General features: G+C 41.2%; 1 protein-coding gene across 1 annotated transcript in view; it reads right to left on the bottom strand.

The window, feature by feature from the left end:
• LRCH1 (leucine rich repeats and calponin homology domain containing 1) overlaps positions 1 to 16766 on the bottom strand; it is a gene marked incomplete at its 5' end in the record, with an annotated part of 126933 nt that extends 110167 nt beyond the window's left edge. Inside the window, one exon of the mRNA XM_082005656.1 lies at positions 16529 to 16766. Within this exon, the coding sequence (XP_081861782.1) occupies positions 16529 to 16766 (238 nt within the window). The remainder of the gene's footprint in view (positions 1 to 16528) is intronic.
• Positions 16767 to 22879: the final 6113 nt, after the last annotated feature.

The following is a 22879-nucleotide window of genomic DNA, read 5'->3' as shown; positions in this document are numbered from 1 at the left end:
GACATAGGTGCTTGGATCCTTTTCTTTTTGTTCCCAAGCCTTCCTGAACTAATCCCCAAACTCTATTTTTCTTGCCTTAGATGTGTACACCTGGACATCAGTACCACTAATTCACCTTAACTAGAATCACAGAATCATTAAGGTTGGAAAAGACCTTTAAGATCATCAAGTCCAATCATCAAATAGTAAGACTGCTTTAGCATTGCAGTTCCTTTTATGTCACTGACACTTCTAAAGCTGGTTTATGTACTGCCTGTAGCACCAGTACATAAAAAAATCTGATGTCATCTGCATTCCACCAAGGGTGGAGGCAGACAAACACTTTCTCAAAATGAGTTCCCAAGAAATCCACATTTCATAAAACCAAAACATCCTGTTTCTATAAACAGAATTGTCAAGCAATCCATTCTAGAACGGATACTCAAGGAGGAATTCTTAATTAAAAAACAACCTTTCCTGTATTTTATTTAAAACCTTCTTCAACATTTGAAGTAACCTTCATTTTTATGTCCTTAATTCATATAGGAAAACACCAAAGGAGACACAAAGTATAAAGTTATTGCAAGAACAAAAATATTTGACTATCTTTAAAAAACACTATCAGAAGCTGAAACTTGTACGCTATTGAAACAAATTGTATTCTATAATCTCCAAATTGTATTCTATAATCTCATATGAACATACCGTCTACTAGAAGAGCCTTTTTCATTTCTTCATGCCAGAACAACAGCCATTTTGATTTGGTTGTTTTGGTAACCTGACATGTACTCAGAGAAACTAAACAATACCCCCAAGAAAGTCACTAAGCATACCGTATCAGAAAAGTTTGAGATTAATTTCTCTACAACCCAACATCATTCAATATTTTCTAAGCTTCCCCCCCTAGAATTCAAAGCCATTGCGATAAAACCTGCAAGTGACTGATGTTAACGGTGCTACAAGTAACAGCAAGGCCAAGTCACAGATACATGAAGGCCGGGAGCACATGGTAGGTTAGACACAATCAAGCTCATATTTAACCCTGTCATATGAAAACTGAAAAATACAACATGGAAGAATGCAATCCTAAGTCTTGGAAAGCGATAGCGTAAGCTTGGAGTGATGACAATCACAAGCTCCCACTGACTCTAAGGTGCAAATGAATACCACAAAAGTTGGGTGCATTAACAGCAAATGTTGATAAATAAACTGAACACTCGTTATTCCACTGGCAGTATTTGCAAAGCATCTCACAAATTTCTGTGTCCAGTTGTTGAGTTAATAACTAAGCGAAAGACAATAAAAAGGTTAAAGCACCCAAAAACCTATGAGGTTTCATGAAATTACAAGATTTGGGATCTGAGATCATATTTCACAGAACACCAAAGGTTTGTCCGTTTAGGACTGACTCACAAGCCCTTGCAACAGTCACTACAGCAATATAAGATATTAGCAGCCTCAACTCTGTCCCTCACTCCTCTGTTGGCAGTTACGTTCCAGCTGATGGAACCATGTGCCAGCTCTTCAACGCCACAATTCAGAGCCTGTCCTGTTAGTTTAAATCCACCATCACCATTCAGTCTTGTCACCCTAGTTAGATGGGTAGTACCTTTCAGTAGGAAGCTAGATGGACAACTGCAGTAGTATCTTAAATTGAAGTAACAGGAATTACCCCTCATTAATCAAAGCTCTTAGCTTATTAAAGGCAAAGATAAACATTAATTTATAAACAACTGCAGAAGAGTTAATGTCTCATATGGTGGATTAGCTGATCTAGTAAAGAAAAAGAAAGAACAAGTGACCAGAAGTTAAAGCTAAAATACAAAACAGCGTGTATAATTTCTTTTATTTCTTCCCAAAGGAAATATATACTTAATCATACTATTATCACCTGCATACTTTAAAAATCGAGACAGTGCATATGAGCCATACATTTCTGATCTAGATACAAAGACTCAGGGAATTTTATGGCTAGTATTAGGCAGATGGTCAAACTGTACCAACATAAAAGTCTCGTTCAGTATTAAGACATATCAATTATTCCATGCTTCAACAAGTCTAGTCCACTAGCCCCAGAAGCAGCATGAAATAAGGTGAGAAACATCTGGTAAAGAATGACAGAAGCAACTAAATATTCTTCAAATATTAGAGAAATTCCTCTAAAAGAAAGCAGCTTCTGTTAATAAAGCAAAAAAACTCAACAGCTTATTGCTCTCTACCATTTCCTTTTTTGTAACACTGCTTCCCATGGATTTAGTTTTACTGTTTCACAGGAAAGACATGTAGTGGTTATGATCACATAACCTTAGGTTAATAACTTAATCGTAACAATTACCAATACAGTAACATATTTCTCCCTATGTCCAGATTTCTTCCACACATCTTGATTGGCTTATCCTCATGCTCTATTTCATGCATCAAGGAAGGATTTAGAAACATATGAAGAAGCACAACCGTATCATGCATAAAGTACACCAGGTGAAACTTTTTATAATGCTTTTTGTATGTTTAATACACACACAATGACATAACATAAATGCACTCAGCACAAAAGAACCTGGTTTTTTTTCCAATCTGAATCGATTACAAGCAGAACACCTTCCAACTGCAAATACTTTTATTTTCCTATGTTGAGAACATTGAAAAATAAGATGGAAGGAAAATTTTTAGAGACAGCCTAATTCCTTCAAATGCCATTAAATAAGGTGATTTATCTTCAATAAGTACTGTATTGAAAATAATTTTTAAAAATAGCAAACATTCTATAAAACTATTTGGCTAGAGGTTGTAAGCAAGAAATGTAAACAGTTTACACTACTTAGCCATCAAAACATGAAATAAAAGATTCTGTTTTAGAGGGACAGCTGTATTTAAGACAACTGACACGGTTTCTGATTAGCCCAGGAAAACAAAACTCAACCTTTCTGCAGATTAAGCAAAGGTATCCTATAGAAGCTGCTCTGGAATGATTCTATTTCATAAATGGTTTAGAACAAAACCATTTCTATTTAAAAAAACAGTAATTTTGGATGTAGATAGTTCTTAGACATTAGCACTAATACAGAATTAATAGTTTTTGCAGGGTCATTCACTAGTCTGGCCATCTCAAATTTGTGTGATCACAACTCATTTTATTTTCGCTGTTTTTCCAGACTACTTGTTAACAAAGGCTAACAATGCAAATTTACAAAAAAACTAATACTGATTTCTCAGGAGATTTTAGAATGAGTGTTTTACGGATGTTTATGAGCTATGTCTAGAGCAACACTGATTCTCATGCAGAATTTGTCCATGCTGACTCATCCACAAAAAGAATGTAATTGTATTTTTATACAAATTCTAGTCAGAAAAGCTTTACTTTCCTGCAGCACCATGCATTATTCCCACTTGTTCCGATTAAAGGAAAAAAAAAAAAAAGGGGAAAAAGCTAACAGATTTGGGAGTGATGTAGAGGGAAGCAATACCCAGCCTTTTCGTAGGTCTTGTCCTTTTCAGAACTTTTACTGGTGTAAGATTTTTCAGATTTAAAAGTTAGCATCTCATTATTTTCCTGACTACTCCAAACTTCTGGTTATGTAATCATTCAAACTATACAGAAATCATTCAGAAACCTACATTTATTATAAGCACACATTCACATATAGTAACTGGTGTACTTGTTTCTTGCGGCGGGGGCAGGGCAGTGTTTGGTTGTGGGTTTTTTTTTTCCCCCCACTTTTAAAGCTAAATGCTACTATACTGGATAGAAACTTACAGAAACTTCACAGACTCATTCTATTCCCCACATGTATAGTCTCAACTGCAACGCTCATGCTTCACTATTCCCATAGCAATACCATGATTTATTTCTTCATTTGAGAGCCTTTCCCTGTAGAGGCTAAACCTTACACTCATTCTTAGTTCCCTTTAACAAGTACTTGTAGAAAAGCCTCTTTTTTTTCAGGCTACTATTGCTTCATAGATAAACATGGCTTAAATTTTTCTGATAAACTGGATGTTGGAAGGATCACATGGCCACATCTCCCACAGCTTAACATTTAAGCGCATAACTAAAATGCTTCAGTGAGACTACCAATTACTGCAGTTCTCTTACTACCGCACAGAACTGTTCAACACCAAACTGAGCTATAAGATTCCAGAAGCCATTTTTAGCCTCGGGCACTAGGCCAAAAATAACCTTTTCAGCTCTCTGTGAAGCCAAATGTACAAAGATACAAAAACTGACAGAAGGAGTACACCACTTCTTGCCAAAATACTGATTTTTTTTTTTTTAAGTTAATACTCTCTCATATTACCTAACTCTTAACCAATTGCAAATCTATAGTAATATTCTTTTAGAGACTGAGTATTTCCAAATCATACTATCATGCTTCTGTACCAGATGCTACTATAAAGTGAGCTCTTCATTTCTGCATTGTATTAATACATCTAAAATCACCATAACGAAAACTTCAAGGCTTATGTCTTTACTACTACTCCAACATCTTCTAGAACAAAGCCTCAATTCAAAGGCCTCAACATCCATTCCTCAAGATATCTTACACTGTCTTGATTGAGACATAAAAATAAAAGCCAGAGAACAAAAGTTGGATTCTTTTCACTGTTTTGTCCTTGATCTTTTCTGAGATCTGGATTAAGGCATTCAAAATTTCTGTTCCCCAGTTTTTCCAATCTGTAAAACCAGGGATAACTTGCATCCTTATAGAACAATGAAATGACTCACTGAGAAGAGCAAAGTTTGCAAGGCAATTTTTAACAGAAACATGGCACAAGGTATATGCTAGGCCCAACTAAAGCTAGAAGTCAGCTCTTAAACTCATGATATTAACACTCAATATAATTACATAAGAGGCTTTTAAATTGATCAAAATGCAAGAAATTCAAAAGACTACTTTCTCTACCCTTATTTCGTGATTGGTTAGCTGAATGTCAAAGTTACACACCGCACACTTTAACACAGCAGTAATAGCTGCAATACAATGATACAAAAGAATATACTAAAAGAGTGGCTGTCTTACCTTTAAATTCCCTTACAAAAATTTCAGCAAATTGAAGTTACTGGATATTTTATATTAGCTCATCTTTTCATTCAAATCGTAAGACACCACTTGCATCAAAGATTTTCTTTGAAGAGCGTGCCATAGATCATCTTCACTTTTCATGCTGAATTTCAATATGTGCATGGAAAAAAAAAGAGGGCAGTTCCAAAGATGAAGAAATGTGCTTATTTTTTAAAGAAAAACAAGCAATTTGAGACTCAGCAGCCTCTTTCATCCCCCCAAAATACCTCAGAAAAATAAAGGATGAAACTACACAGTCAAACTAACACGATAGTTTTCCAACAAATTTGAGAGTTCAGATAATGAATGAAATGTCCATTATAATACAGTTATAATTTGGTAAAGCTATTAGTTTCTGCACACTTCCACAAAGAAATTACATCATCTGCTCATGAGAGATTAAAAAAAAAAAAAAAAAAATCAGTAACTACACGCAATGACAAAGTATGTTGATATTGTATACAAACTAGGTACCGGTACTGATAGGTCTTAAAATAAGGAAAAGTATGGAAACATAAAACATTTTAGATGGACCCCACAGACAAATTCTTGGTCACACACCTCTCTTCAAAAACACTATTATGCAGGGGAAAATACCACGACTAGTAAAACTTGCAAGTGACAGGACATGTGTGAGTAAAAAACCAAGTCACTAACACAAAGCAATCTGAGCTGGCTGGTGAACAAATCACAGGCAAAGAGTGGGCAATCGGCCAGACTGAAATTCAAATCTTGGAACAGGGATTGCAGGCAAAACTTACCGAGTAGGGAAACAACATTGTACATAGTGGAAGGCAAAAAGACAGTTTTCTTGAACTGGGATGAACTCCAAAAAAATTAAAAATAAACCCTAGCAACACAACATACAACAAGGATGGGAAACCTGGGTTTAAGTTTCTTCCCTTAACCCATCACAGCTGCAGTTTAATAAGCAGGGCATCTTCCCCCCGCTCCCCTGACTGCTGAGAAGGCTTTCATCTTTGACCAGAAATCCCATCCCAGAAATCTTGTTCACTGTCTATTTTTTAATTATGTAACATATGAATGACACTATATCCTTCCTCCTTGCCTACCAAATAAACAGACAGCTTGCTCTGTTACTAACACTTGCCGTGCCTTAAAAAGACTGAATTGAATAAATTCAACTAGGCCTCACTGTTCTCAAAATAGAGCAATATAACAATGGCAATGGTACAACCTGTCAAGAATTCCACAGTTTTACCCCCTATTTCTCCTGTTACTAAAGGTATAAACAGTTAAAAGTTCAAACAGGAAAAAAAAAGTGAGTGATGCCACTGCAAATAACGCAACCAAAGATGCTGACTTTAGATGTTACAAAAGCCTAACATGTCTGTATACACATGATAAACCAAAGTGAAATTGTCATTTGTAGTTACTTTACTACATCGGAAACATACTCATTTATGTTATAATCTACAGTATAAGAAATCAAGGCACATGCCATGTTTAAACATCCTTCCAAGATGTTTTTTGTGGAATTTAGTTTCTTTAATTAAAAAAATTATTTAACTTTAATTTTTCTACCCACATATTAATGCCAACTGTCCCAGCAGTGTCTCCTTCTACCAGGAAATAGTATTTATAGGGCTGCATTAGTAGAAAACACCTAAGTAGCCTATATAGTTAAATCAAAAAACTAGAAATTACACCTGTTATGAATCCTGCATTTTACAGCACTGCAGTTTTGGAAGGAAATAAAAGTTCTGTTTTTAAAGCAGGTATTTCAAGTCTACCTTGATATTGGCAACATCCACTTCAAAAAGGAAAGATTATCAAGAAAAGCGCAGAAACAACTGTAGGGAAACACAAAACATTTATAATCTTTAGCACACTTGCAATTTATATCTTTAACCCCCATTTTTAAAAAAGGAAAAAAGGAAGACCCGGGAACTACAGGCCAGTCAGTCTCACCTCTGTGCCTGGCAAGACCATGGAGCAGATCCTCCTCGAAACTATGCTAAGGCACATGGAATATAAGGAGGTGGCCAGTGACAGCCAATAGGGCTTCACTAAAGGCAAATTGTACCTGACAAATTAGTTGCTTTCTACGATGGGGTTACAGCATTGATGGATAAGGGAAGAGCGACTGATGTCATCTACCTGGACTTGTGCAAAGCATTTGACACTGTCCTGCACGACATCCTTGTCTCTAAATGGGAGCGAGAGATGTGACAGATGGACCACTCGGTGGATAAGGAATTGGCTGGATGGTTGCACTCAAAGAGTTGCGGTGAACAGCACAAGGCTCAAGTGGAGACCAGTGACGAGTGGCATTCCTCAGGGGTTGGTTTTGGGACCAGTACTGTTCAACATCTTTGTCGGCAACAAGGACAGCGGGACTGAGTGCACCCTCAGCAAGTTTGCCAACACCACCAAGCTGTGTGGTGCAGCCAACATGCTGGAGAAGAGAGATGCCATCCAGAGTGACCTTTACAGGTTTGAGAGGTGGGCCCATGTAAACCTCATGAAGTTCAACAAGGCCAAGTGCAGGGTCCTGCACATGAACTGGGATAATCCCAAGCACAAATACAGGCTAGGTGGAGAATGGGTTGAGAGCAGACCTGCAGAGAAGGACTTGGGGGTGTTTGTTGATGAGAAGCTCAACATGAGCCAGCAATGTGCACTCTAAGTCCAGAAGGCCAACCGTAATCTGGGCTGCATCCAAACAAGCGTGACCAGCAGGTCAAGGGAAGGGATTCTGCCCCTCTACTCATGAGACCTCACCTGGAGTACTGTGTCCAGCTCTGTGGCCCCCAACATAAGGACATGGACTTGCTGGAGCAAGTCCAGAGAAAGGCCACAAAAATGATCTGAGGGATGGAACACCTCTCCTCTGAGGACAGGCTGAGAGAGTTGGGGTTGTTCAGCCTGGAGAAGAGAACGCGCCAGGGAAACCTTATTGCAGCCTTCCCGTACCTGAAGGGGGCCTACAAGAAAGCTGGAGAGGGACTTTTTACAAGGGCATGTAGTGATAGGTTAAGGAGTAATAGATTTAAACTAAAAGAGGGTCGATTTAGACTAGATAGGAGAAAGAAGTTCTTCACTGTGAGGGTGGTAAGACACTGGAACAGGTTGCCTACAGAAGCTGTGGATGCCCCACCCCTGGAAGTATTCAAGGTCAGGTTGGACAGGGCTTTGAGCAACCTGGTCTAGTGGAAGGTGGCAGGGAGGGTGGAACTAGATGGTCTTTAAAGGTCCCTTCCAACCCAAAGCATTCTATGATTCCATGATATATGCAAGCAGTTGGTGTATTTCAATAAATTAATCTACTGAAAAACAGGAAAGGTTAACAGACAACAAGTATCTTTTGACATATTTTCCTATTTGTTCAGTACAAATAATTCCCTCCATTCTACAAAGAGTATTTCCAAACCAACAAAAAGAAAACCACCTGTACAAGTTCAAATCCTCCAGACTTAATATTACAATTACTGCAACTCACACCAAGGAATAAAATCACCCAGCTACAGAAAACAAACATAAAAACCTTGTCCATTCAGCAGCACAGCTTATTGTTAACATGGTGCTCAGCTGTTTGCTCTTGAATTGATCTTTATGAGAAGCAGAACAAGAACTCTATTCTGATATTCAAAACCTCCAGCTACTTCTAGCAACCTCTCTAACCACACCTAGAAGAGCTGCCTCACACTGACATCATGAAATTATCAGCTAGCTTTTAAATAAAGAAATCAGAATTCCCACAAGCTCAGCTGAACATGAAACATTTCATACAGCTTCAAAAGTGAGTGCAAACCTCAGGCTCCAAATTAAATGCTCTGCCAAGATCATCGTCTCTCTCACAAGTTTTGACCTTTTTTTTTTTTCCTTTCAAAGTATTTCTCCTGCAGACTGGGATAGAAGGATGAAAAGACTGTTATTGCTATTTCTATTTTTAAATAGTTAGTAGGTTTGCAGATATTATGTTCTGCACCATACAAGGAAAGAAAGGCAGAAAAAGGCAAGCTGGCCAGCAAGACACCCTTAGGGGAAAGAGGCTGGGGAGAAGTATTGGCATTTTAGAACTGAACTCCTCCCACAAGGATGCACCTACCCACAAATTTAGCGGAAAGTAATTATTCCTCCAGAAGCTTAACTCCTCAGTACCTTTCCAAAGAACTATTCTGATATGTGTTTTATATCTTGCAAGATATGGTCAGCAGAGAACAGTCAGAAGTCAGGAGACATAACATCCATTTCCACTTTTGAGAGTGATCTGCATGCTGAATACAGTAATAACATTTCTGGCTCTTTCAGTTTTACACATGGGAGAACAATAAATGGGTATGCTACTTCTGTAATTCTGGTCTCAACAGAACATGTTAGGGATACCTCTGTGGTTTCTGAAGTGCCATTTAAATCATATTGATTTTAATTTTTAATTAGGGATCTAACCAGCTTGGGAATGTTCACAAATCTAGGAGATGCTTACTAACAGAGACAGCAAGAACAGAGCGGGCAGAATGAGCAGTCTGTGGCATGGGGAAGTTACTCATCCTTCCTAGAATGGTCATTCTGATATGCAAAACATCAGTCCCTCAGTCTTGGTTGCTCTTGCAACTCTGTAAGCAGCAAAAATGTCACTGGCTTTTCCTTCTGCAGGCAAATGGATGCTAAGTTTCCCAAACTTAAATTCAACAGTTAAATCTTTTAAAGTATGAATTTTAGACTATTATTTGTAGCATAAAGCCTGTAAATGTCATGTATATTAGTCACGTAATTTTCTCCATGTTTATCCAATTCTCTGTTCACAAAATTCTAATCATCATTAACGTAACTGCTCAAGAAAACCATTTTTCCTCAGTTTTAGAGATACCAGAAAAGTATCCCAAGCCATTACACTCAACCAAAAATAGACAGGTCACCTCCCTTATAATCCTTTTCCTTCTTTCACCTCCACCACTTCATAAATTTTCACTCACTTTGTATGACACTCCTGCCTTTAAATAGTATCTTCTTTCTATCCATTTTCTAGTTCAAACCTCTATTACATTGGCATTTTCCCCCTTCCTCTTCCAAATCACCTTTCTACTGGGAAAATATTCATTCTACTTTGCCATAGCCAATTCTACCCTGGCCTCATCCCCCCACAAAAGTATTTAGTGTTTTCAAAATTCTACATACAGTAATTGTATTAAGATTCACACTGTCTTTCCTGTTTTACAGATGTCTAAATCAAGATGTCTTTTATGCTGAGGACATAAAAGAAACAGACTAGAGCAAGGAAGAAAAGGGGGCTCTCAAGCCATGCAGGGTTTGAGAGGCTTCTACCTCCCACAAGCCTGTGATCACATGCGGCTGGATCTTCAAAAACAAAGTTGTTCAGCTAGAAGCATTTGAAAAGGAATCTGTAGTACCTCTACTACCATGACAGCAGTTTCATAGCTCTGAGTCAGTCCTTTCCAAGGCAGATGGGCCAACAGCACACACAGTGACAACATTTCTACAAAAGCAATGTTTTCATCCATTTACACACACAGCATGGTCAAACATGGCTTTGGCAATTCTAGGTAGAGCCGCTTAAAAAATAGCCACCCTAAATTGGAAGTTAACTTTAAGGGTAAAGGTTCAATAAACAGGTGAGCTTACTCCTGCTGAAATTAGAGAGGTTTCACCCTTCCTCCTGTCATGTGATTTCTAGGCTGTCATCCCTCAAACTAGTTTTGAAGCTTCTCTACAAACTAAGCAAGCTAGCCAAAAAAGAAACAAACAAACAAAAAAAAACCACAACCCCACACTGGGGAAGGAGATGGACACACAGACACTCTCACAGAGTCAGTGGTAGAAAGCCATTAATCTGCTCAAGCCACATTCTGAAACAGTAAGCAGGCAATTGAGTACTCCTAATTTGTTTCATGCAACAAAAGGCACTCTGAGCTACTTCGTTTTATTTTGTGCGGAGAAGAGCCTAACAACACCTGCAAAGTCACTGACTGCATTTCGGCTACGGGGGCATAAATCTCCAGACAAAAGAGGTAACTTTCAAAAGCACAACTGGCTACACTCTACATAGCGCAAGAACTAATAATAGACTCTTTTCAACAGGAGTCAATAGCCTTGATGTTTGTATGATCCACAAGCAAGGACATACTCAGACTTGGGGAAGAAAAAGAAAAAAAGGACCAAAGGGCTTTAAAGGGTATTCTGCAGTTACAAGTTGCTAAGCATGTCTGTGCTTCTAAGAAAATCATTTAGTTTGATAAAGGTCTTTCACAAAGCATTGCTTATCAGAAAAAAAAGAAACTAGAATATGTTAATACAGAGATGTCCAGACAGACCACATTATAAACTTACAGTCTGAAATCGCATTTATACTGTTGGTTACATAATGAATACAAAATGGATTGATCTTCATTTTTTAGCCTTGATATAAAGACACATCAAATAACAGTCTCAAAAGAAGAGTTATATCCCATAAGTTTTGGCTGCAGGGCAATCTTCAATTCATTCATGAGAATAAACAAACATACTTCCCCCTCTCACCCTCCCCTAATACACTTCAGATATTATTTGTGTAATAGATAGAGTAAGTAAGGTTAGAAATCTTCAAATAAAGACAGGAAGACTGTAGGAAGGGATTGACTATTGAACATTAAGAAACAGTGTTATTTTTTTTTTCAGGTTTATAAAGATGTTGTTTTTATTGATACGAGTTTGGATAAAATGAGTCAAATGAAAGGTTCTCAAGAAGCCTCATCCAAAAAAACCCCAATGTAATCGAAATATTAATTCAAGATTATTAGTTATAACCCATTCAAAGCAGTAATTATCAGAGACAATTCTCAAAAGGAGGGGGTCATACTGAATCTCTTTTCTTCCCTAGTGACCAAATAATAACCAAATTCTAAAGAAGACTCCATTTGGTGGTCATTTCTGGTTCATGGAAGTATGCAGTAGCACAAACTAGTCTGTATTTGTGACATCCTTCCCAGTACAACTTGCATTTATGGTAAGTGGAACCAACTGCACTTCTACTACTGTAATTAGAAGAATTCCCAGAAGTGAAGGAAGAATTACATTAATAAAGTTGTTGGAGAAATCAGTGAGAATGAATTATGGCAAATCTAATGTGCACAGTTGTTTACTTAAAAAAAAAATTGGAAGACTATTTTTTTTATTAGCAAAGAGGACTGAAAGGAACATATTTCACCTGAAAAAATCCCCAAAACAATCATTTTTTCAGAAAGACCTTCCAACAAACAAATGCATTCCTGGACTTAACTGTCATGGAAGACAATTTGTAAATTTGTTTTTTGAGTGTTTTTTTTCCCTTTACATGATCCCACAGGAAGTGCTTAGATGTCAAAATTCAAGCTAAAGTGCCACAAAACCTGAAATTAAAACTCTCCAGGTTCTCAGATAGCTGTTCAGGTGCTACTGTGATTTTTGGACCATCTTGAAAACAAATCCATAGTTATACAGTCCAAACAACTATTTCAAAGATGCTGCCAGGCAGGCCAAGATGTCTTCAGCACAGCATTGTCTGGAGAGCACAGTCCACTTATAAACATTTTAAAAACCAACAGGTAGGAGTTCTTTTGCCTAGTGAGCATTCTAAAGTACAAAAAATAAATACATATTCTTTCCAGAATTTCACACTGTCCAAATTAGAATTCAAATACTTCAATTTGTATTTCTTTTCAAACAACTTAGCACCTGATTAAAAAATATATTTGCTTCTCTCCCACATCATCACAAGCAGCAGCAAGTAATCCTCCCTCATGTGCTTAACTCACACAATAGAAATGGATGAAACAGGTATTCACCAGAAAAGGTTCAGAGGATCTGTCTTCAGAAATACAGCCAAAGCCTACAGAAAGAATTTGAAGTGATAGACGTAGCCATGGTTACAGATTTAAGTAACAGCTTTGGGGCTTTTTCTTCCTCTTTTATAAACTAACATGCTTCCAGCATTCCCAGTGGTTTTGAGGAATATAATTGCATACTATTACTTAAGAACTGTGTGATTACCGTGCCACTGTCTTCTGCACAACCCCAGCCTGTAATAAAAGTGATAAGAATAGCATTTATTATTTTTGAAATTGTTTTTGCAATGCATCCACACTGATGTGGTTTAAAACATCTGACTAAACTCAAGATACTTTACATAGATGTTTTATTTTCTTCTAACAGTACTGCACACCCTGCAAACTCCCTTCTGTGTGCAAAGATACTGCCCGAAAGTTCACCTGACCGGGTCATTTGGCTCTTGAGTAAAACTTTTAAAGGTCGAGGAAGAAATGTTCTATCATGTCTCTATAAGCAAGATGTATTCAATGTAAAGAAAAGTCACAGAACAAAAAGCATACCAAGAAGCTGCACAAATAGAAAGTGACAAGTACAGTTAAGCCTCTACAGTTATTATGGAATGCAACTGCAGTAAGAACTAGAAAAGTAAAACAATTCGATCCCAGCTATTAAAGGGAACCAAGCTACGTCCCTTTCAAAAGTGTACCAATCGCTATATAAAATTCAATGTGTAACTTCAGGGGAAAAAAAAAAAAGCATGAATAGAGAATTTAAAGTTTAACACTTATCTTCCTCATACCTACCTAAAGCATTCAGAACTCTTTTAGAAAACAAGCTTAGTAACATTTTAATTGAGAGTAGCTGTAGACCATCATTTTCGGAATCAAAAAATACTGTGAGTAGCTAACGCTAAAACACTGTCAAGATGCAGACATAGTTTCAGTTTTCTGGAAATCCCCTGTTCCTCAGATCTCTAAACTCAATTCCCCAGACCAGCCTTCTCTAAATCAAGGACTGTCTGTATTTTTCAGTGAGATCTATCTTCTTCAGCAAAAAAGGCTACTCCTACCCCAAACACCAAAGTTTCAGGGCTTCAGAGACATGTTAGCACATCAAATCCAAATGTAAAAGTCAATCATTGCAAGGACGTATTCCAAGTAGTACAAAAGTACTGTTTTTATACTATGCACATTTATGGAGAGGAAGCAAGAGAAAATTCCCATCAAGAGTTTGCCCCAAGAGCTTCAGAAATCTGGGCTTAAGCCAAGCATCTCTTCTGTTTATATATTCTACTTATGTAATGTAACAAGTGAAAAGGAACATAGATTTTTCAGAAATATATCAACATACAACTTAAGTCACAAGGCAAACAATTCTCATTAAACAGCTACAACATACTGTTACAAACAACAATATAAAGTAACTATAGATTAACACATGGTTCTCCTAAAAGAGGACAATAAAAAAAGGGCCGCAATAAAAAAATCTTGTTACAAGATTGAGACACGGGCTGCTCTATGCTGCTGTTTATACAAAACAAAAAGAGAATGAAAATCCCATTCTACTTTTAATTTCATATTGAATGTCTTCTATGTAAACTCTGACAAAAGCACATTAATGCTTGAAGGCGAAGACTACTTTTTTCCCCGAGGTCTCCTCAAAACTCGCTAGAATAAGTAAGCATATAGCAAGCATGTGCTACCTATACATAAAACACACAGCATATGCTTGTACAGAACATACTTACACAATATACAAATACTAACATGTAATCACTGCCAAACAAAGAATTTTTTTCTAGTACATAATTTTATTTTCCAACAGTTTGGATCAATATTAGGTCAAACCAAACAAGCTAAATTTCTGGATTTCCAGACTACTTATCTCGTATCACAGCATGTCTTCATTAGATTATAACTTTAAAAAAGAAAAGAGACAAAACATCTTGGCTGTGGAGATTGGCTTTCATCTGGAGCTGAAAGTCAATCTTCTAACTGCATATACAGTTCCAGTATCATGTCTTATCCCTTTCACTATCACATCTGTTGCCGAGTCAGTTAATAGTTAGCATGGCAATTCATGCTACCAATTCATGGTAGTTTCATTCAAGTTTCCTTCATATTTGCCTTTTATTGATGATATAGGTGTTCATACAGACTGTTTGAAATCCATTCAGCAACAGCAAACAAGTCACAGAGCTAAATAACAATTACATACGATGTCTACCACACATCTGAGACTTTACTCTGTTCCTTAGATACAAGTATGCAGTCAGCATATACGTCTCCACATAAAGGAAGGCACAAATACGCTCATGTGCAGGAGCAGTTGAGAATTTAGGTTCATGTTATCGCATGTTTGCGTGCAGGTATAGCACCTGCTGTTTTGTGGGACAAGAACAAGTGACTACTTGTCTGCTCCTTTGCTGTTACAACACAACTGTCTTCAGCAGGCAAATGGGGACACAAAAGGGCACGCACAGGCAGTACACTAAAGATCTTAGGAATACGATAATATATTCTTCTAGTGCAGGTTTGTACTGTTCTACCTAGTTACACTATGTAAAGAATGGATTAGGTTCCACAAGGGGCAGGAAAACAGATATGACCCTTTGTGGGGGACTGCCCCCTTAGGTGAAAAACATGTGTGCCTTTTTTCATGTTGAAGTGTGTGAGGGCAAGGCAAATGAAGACTGGATATATCTCCCCTCACCACTCCTGCCTGCAGGGCTGCCAGGCCTGTCCCCTCTGCAGATTTAGGTAATGATGGTGTCCCCCACTGTAGAATATGTACAGTGCCTTGAAGACAGGGACTTCTTCCCACACTTGCCTTGGAAGAGAGCATTGCACACCGAGCTGGAACTACAGCTACCTGATTGTAAGGATACAAGGGTGTGTGTCAATCAAGTGGCATTCATGAAACATAGCATACTCCCTGGGGTAGCTGCAGAGCAGAAGTGTTCCTATGGACATGTCTCCACCTGTGGTGTGCAAATAGATGACATGTTCAGAGGCACACATGTGTCTTAATATGGTTACATATAGACTTGTATCCCCTTCATGCCAGGCAGGTCCACCTACATGCAGTGGGACAGAAGCAGCAGGTACCCACCCTGGCATGCGTATACATTCCTCACGAAACCGATTCAAAGGTGGGCTGGCTGCCACCTCAAACCTCAGCGGTCAGGGAGGGGTGGCACAGAAATGCACATTCCCCAGAGGGGGAAGAAGACAGGTGCGAGCAAGAATTCACACACACACACTCCCTCAGTGTACCACGGGAGAGCCAGATCTGCCTCACCAAATCCGCGGAGGGGTGGGAGGGAGGGTACAGCTATCCAGCCATATGGGAGCAAACACCTACCTCATACAGCAAGGCGGAGGGGGCTGGATGAAAAAAATAAAGGACAGGATCTGTGCAAGGCTAGAAGCGGGCTCACTTTCCGTATGGGGACTGGCCCAGGGGAGCGCGAACCTCTCATGTCACGGAGACTGAGTGAAAGGGTGGGGAGTGAGTGTCCTCCGCGCAGGGAGGTTGGGGGGCAAAAGGATGCCTGAGAGAGCGGGGAGGGGGAAGGTGGGTCCCCCGGCGATTTAATCGCTTATTTAATTCCCCGATTTAATCGCCGGGGGACCCACCTTCCCTCTTCCCGCCCCCTCAGGCGGATACCGGCGCCGGCCGCCCCCTCCCCTCCGCGCCCCCGCTTCCTCGCCTGGCCTCACCTGCCCGCACCGTATCGGAGAGGTCGTGGCTGAGGGCGGCGGCGCTGCGCGGGAACTCCTTCAGCTTCCTGCCGCTCAGGTTGAGCCCCCCGGAGTGTGCCGCCTCCTCCAGCGCCCGCTCCAGACCGCGGTTCAGCGGCGCCTGCAAACCCAGCGACCCGCCGCCGCCCACCCCAGCCGTTGCCGCCGCTAGGGCAGCGGCAGGGAAGGGCTGCGACTCGCCTCCCAAAGTCGCCATCTTTCCCCTCGCCCGCCTCACCGCTGGGGGTACCCGAGAGGGTCGCCGGACCTGCCTCCCTCTCTCGCTCTCTCTCCCTTCCTTCTCCTCTTCCTCCTCCTCCCGCTCGCTGTGGTGGCGGCGCCGCCGCCGTGAGGGGGAGGGGGAGCGGCAGCGCAGGCAGGAGGCGGAGGCGAACGGCCCGGGCGAGGCGTGCCCACTGCGCATGCTCCACCTCACCACCGCCCCTCCCCCCCCGACACCGCACCCGCTGGGGTGCGCGGGGCGGGGCACTGCGGCGCCACCTAGCGGCGGCGCGCGGCGCGCCCCCGGCCTGGCGGTGCTGCTGGTACTGCTGCTGCTGCAGTGCAACTTGCAAGTGCAAAAGCAAACGCAACTGCAAATGCAAGCGCAAAAGGAGGGGTGGGCTCTCCCTTCTTTTTAGGCACGGCACCCCCACCACCTTACCAACTAAAGGCCAGCCCGGGAGGTCTGCCTGCCACCCACCTTGGTCCCTTCTCCCGGCATCCGCCAAAGTTGTTGGCCAACGGTAGCTGCACTGGCAGGCTCAGGGGCTGGATGTGAAGCAATTCGTGGTCGGGTGGCATGAAACCACCACGCAGGCATGCGAGCAAGCATGCATGTGCTCAGGCAGCAGGCCTCATTTGAAAATTAAAAGCTGCAGTGGCTGTTGCTGCTGAACTAGGCCCTGAGGAGCATCTGCCCTGCAGAAGGCTTTTCTGTGACTTGCTTCTCCTGCAGGGGCTGGTTCACACGTGTATGGCCCCCAGGGCCCAGCCTGCCAGAGAGGGACCCTTAAAGGTGTGATCTGTAGTGACAAACGAAGCACATGAACCATGATCAGTTCAGTTTTCAATGGAATAACCTTTCTGAGGGGGCGAGGGTGCTGGTTATGGTTTACTTCCCCCTCCCTTTCTGCATCTTTTTAAAGCTGAGCCCAGGAGCGGGAGAGGAGCAAGGCCTCACGTTTCCACAGGGTTTACAGAGTTCAAAGCTAAAAAAGGACTTGGACGTCATCACCCATGACCTGTATTTTACAGGCTGATGCATTTCACTCAGTTACCCTGTGTTGTGATCAAGGGCTGACGTTAAACCTAAGCCTTCCCGGCTCCAGGAAGTTCAAGCACTGAGCGCTACACGGACAAGGAAGACAGAATTGCCACAAGGAAATAACTCTCCGTTTCTGAAAAAGAGGAGAGTTCATAGCGAGTTTAGCAGCCACACCAAGAAACAGCACTGGTTACAAGGGAGAAAAGGCATTAGAGGTAGACCTTTTCACATAACAGCATCATAATACCCATTAAAAACCTGTTCTTTGCAATTAAGATACGGTCTCAGTATCAACATTTTTCATTTAAGTGTTATATACATTGCATCACTGCAGAAGTGTTGCAAGCAGCACAGCAGCATTTTTAAAGAGGGTACCTTACATTAAGGAAAGAGCTGTAAGGTTAGATGGGTAGGAGGGGGATTATTTTACTTTAAGTACATTTATACTGTGCCTAAAATATAGGCCCTGAGCTTAAACTCGAGTCCAAACTCTCCTCACACCTACAGTTGCCAGTTCTTCATATTTGATGTGGAGATCTTGGCTTTTGGCATGACAAATCCAGTGTCCTACCAGTCTGAGAAAATTTCAGGTGCACCGGAGAGCAATTCTTCACACCATTCCTTGGAACAGCCCCTAGCCAAAGAGGAAATCAACAGTTACCTTATCAACAGTTGTGCCCAGATATCACATTACTTTCGACAAAGCTTGTTGGTGGGTTTTTAAGAGAGTTTTTCCCACAAATTTCCACTAGTCACATCATGTTTTGGATTTGTGAAAAGGCTTAATTTCAGCTTGCGTGCAATCTTTGCATTGCTGCTAGAAAACATAAATAAACAGATGAATAGCTACATCTCAGCAATTTGAAGAAAAGTGTTGATGAGCAGTAGTTCAAGTTGAGTAAACTGGGAATAAGAGCAACGGCTAGGCTTCCCCTGTAATGGAATTTTTTTTTAATGTGAGTTTAATGAACTAGGTACTATATTCTTTTACAGTTAGAGAAGTCTGAGATATCATAGGTTTTATGACTCAGTAAATTACTTCGCACAGAAGATTTCCTGTATATTAAATTACCCAACATCATGGAGCTTTATTTTGAAACTAGTAAGATAGAACGAAACACTCAGACAACATATATGCAGGAATCACCTTACAGCATCAGCTCTTTAGAGTCAGGTAACAAGCCTGCCTTTTGGTGAGGTTTTGTAAGTTTTCTCACCAGTGGGACACCATGTTCCTTCCTCCCCCAATTCTGGTAAGACAAAATGATTTCTAGTGCTGATTCTTATAAAAACAAAAAGGTGGGGTTTTTTTTGCTCTTCATTGTCTTCACATCATACCGCAAAGCCTGGGATTTGATTCACAGCATCTCGCATCAGGGAGGCTGGCAGCAACACCTTTCTCAGCCCCATTTGAAGGATAACTCATCCTCCCTTGCAGGAGGCACCCAAGATGCCAGGGAACCACCAGGCTTCCCTCCGCACAGGCAGGCACAGCGTACCCTCCTCGGCTGCCCCATTGGGCTCGCACGAAGGACCTGTGGCTAGCAGAGGCAGGAAAGTCAGCACAGCATTCGCCCTTAAGACCCAGCATCAGGGTAGCTAGGATATAGAGAGGCTGGGGCTACCCCGGTACACAGTCTAGCAGGGATTAAAGATCTAGGTTCCCCCTTATAGCAATGCAAGGGCACACACCAAGAACCAGGGAACAAGTCCGTTTTAAACTGCTTTTTGACCTGAGTGGCTGAGGTACAATGCAGGCATGACCTGTGCTTATCAGATACGGTGTAGAAATGCCTGGAAGTAGCAGTTTGAAGGCTGCTAACGTTATCAAGGTTGCAGAGGGGAAAAAATGTAATACTGAAGCTGTATCACCTTGACTTTCTCTCTTCTCTGCCTGAGTGCCGTGCCAGATCTAACTCCGTTCCTATAGATACAAAGCATCAGAAAGTGAAAACACTACAGAAAAAGAAAAGATCAATCACAGCAGCACCAGTTTGCTATCCATGCAGATGTATATAAAAGGTCACACTCCATATATTGACTTCGGTTGTATCACAAAGTGGGTACAGCCTGGCACAGCACCTAAGCTGAGCTAGTGGCAAGCTGCCATTGAAAGCAGCCCTGCCATTCCTTGCCCCCAGCTACATGATCTCGCCAGTCCCTATGTGACGGTATTTGTACTTGTCTGACTCTTCAATGAGTCCTAGAGCAGCTTAAAAATTAACTCCAGAAGGAAAAGAAAACAGTGGATGCTCTTCAGCGAGCAGACACAAGTGTAGCAGAGGAGAGAAGGAATGCAGAAGGAAGGCTTAAGAGACCATGAGCCTTAGAGTCTCAGAGTGAATTTCTGTGTCTTTAAATTGGTAGAAAAGAGGCAAACAACAAGGCTCATGTGGTTTCTGAAGATCAGAGTTGAGTGAGGTCTTATGTGCAGGGCGCTGGTGCCTCACAAAGTAGCACGTGACCTCAGTGTGGAGTACCTGACCTGTACTAGACACGGGACTTTCGCAGCATGGAGCATGACAGCCTCACTATATTCATTTACCCCATGCTCCATGTGCTCTAAGGCAATCCTGAAGAGGCATTATCAGGGAGTAGTTCATACACAAGGACACACAAAGGCTTTCTTCACATGACTATCCCGGGTGGACGAGCTGTCTGGTGTGGAGATGGAAACAACACACAAAGACTAGTCAAATGCCAAACAGAAAGTCGGTGTCACTCAATCTTAAAGGCTACCTCCGTTTGGTACAACATGAAACAGCAGTCACAACTCAGAAAAGCCACGTTATACATCCTTGGTAGCATGACTGTAATGGCACCAGGAAAAGGAAAATTATTAGATGAATCCCAAGAGAAGCAGCATGCAGACTGAAGCTTCAGGTGGCACAGATTAAAAGATGTTCCTTTCAATTCAAGCACAGACCCCTGAACCTGCTCACAACATGCCTAAGACAAGTGGTTCATGGCACACACCAGCAGAATGAGTAGCCTACACAGAGCAGACAATGCACTGCAGATTCCTTGCAGCAAAGCTGCTGAAGAGTCTGAAGGGCGGGGAAGCTCTATCAGGAAATTGCTCAGAAAAAATCCATCTATATAGCACCTGCCACGCAGAATACTCAGGAAAAAAATGGGGAAAAATTAAGAGAGCAATTGAACGATAGGAGGGAGGAGATGAGGAGAAGCTTATATCTAAAGCAGGAGCTCAGAAGGTAGGTAAGCAGCATGGTCACTGCTCAGAAGACACACGAGGTTCATCCTCGCATAGATCCAAGCAAGTTCACTATATAAGTGGGCAGAATTATTTAATTGCTAGCAAGCAGCACTTCATGGTGCCAGTGACTGATCGTGACAAGCATTGGGAGCTCAGGAAAGCAGCTCCCTTGCTGTGTCCTGAGATCCAACAGGTGGGCAGGCTCGAAACACACACTGGGTGATGGTAGAGGGTCAACTGCCGCAAGATTGACCCCAAATGGCACCACGTACACTAGACACGTTGGCGAGGTTCACTGTCATGGTAAGCGATGCTGCTATACAGATGCAGATGCAAAAGGACAGAAGCTGCGAGAGAGCATGACCAAAAGCTCAGCTTTCAGCTAAGAGGTCATGAAAATAGACCTAAGGGTATACTAAAACCAAAATGTCTTACTCTTAGTATCCCTGAAACACTTGACCTGACTAAACATTTAAAGGCAACACAGTAACATGCCTATACCTGAAATATTAATTTAGTTCAAAGCCTATTAGCAGTTGTAAACTGGCAGTTTCTTCAAAGTTTTCCAGATGACCTTCAAACATGCAGTGTGATATATCTGTGCTGACCTTGAATTAAAATCTTTAATTTCTTTCTGAAAACTTCTTTGAATCAGAATCTACTACTGAAATACAACTTCAGCAGAGATTCAGGGGATTGTAGCTGGGGTGGGAGCCTTGCTCTTCACACAGGAAGAGCTGGTAGGTGTTTGCACCACCATCAGTAGAACAGACATACCTAAGCTGGGAAAGTAATGGCTTGCAAGAGTTTGCCTTTGTGAAAATTTGAAACAGCGTCTGGTAGGGGAAGAAGCCATCAGAGTAAGAAATAACCTGCCTTCTAATAAAAACAGAGGACACAATTGGTTATTGTCAGTAGGAATGAGACAGCATTTACAGAGACACACTGTTGGCAGTCCCACAATGCCTCCAGTGTATGCTGTTGAAATACTACAGTTTGTATGTCTGTTGCAAAAAAACTATGCAAACCTGATTTCCTACCCGCAGCAGACTATTAGCACAGACACATGGAATTGAAACAGAAATACAGAGTCCTCAGTCTATTGCAAAATCCAGAAAATGCAAGAAGATAGAAGACATCAGCCAAGCAGTTGAACTCTGGTTTCTAGGTGGAGCACACAAGGCAAAGATTTTGTAAGACCTATGTTCATGATTATGGGAAAGAGAGCAGGTAAAATGCTTCATATCCCTGTTAAGAACAGCAAAACCACTGGGACCAAAGAGAACTACTGCCTGGTAAGCAGCTGTGATATATATGGAGAAAGTGAAGGCCTAAAACCCAAAAGCAGCAATGGAAATGAAAGAACAGCTCTACCTGAATGCAAGCCCAAATATTTTCCCTGCAAACCACACAAACCACCTCTCTGGTATAAACAAGTTCTTGAGACACTGGGGAACTCAGTAACAGCCATGAACCAGCACCAGCCTGGTGGTTGCAAACCACTTTCTTGACTTGAGTCAGGTAACTAATTTTAGTTGACCAGCGCTGTGTTTATGCCTTTTCCCCACTCAGTCCAGCCATGGGTCTGATACAAGTTGACTGGCAGCAATAAGTGTGAAGGTGAAATGGCAAAGAAGGTGTTCGGATACCTGCCACTGGGAAAAAACCTAACATTAATGCAATTCCTGAGGGGGGAATTGTATCCAAGAACATGACAATAGCCAGATATAATGCTTTGATAATGCACACAAATATGGATCCCTGCAACCACCAGCATCTCTTCATCGAGAAGGTATTTCGCCCCTAAGGGGTATCTTTGCCTTCCAACAGGCCCGCTGAAGCAAGG

This window comes from Phaethon aethereus, assembly GCF_964289735.1.
Source record: "Phaethon aethereus genome assembly, chromosome: 1".
Lineage (NCBI taxonomy): Eukaryota > Metazoa > Chordata > Aves > Phaethontiformes > Phaethontidae > Phaethon > Phaethon aethereus.
Note: the sequence above shows the minus strand (reverse complement) of the source record. Positions and strands in the feature narration are given on the sequence as shown.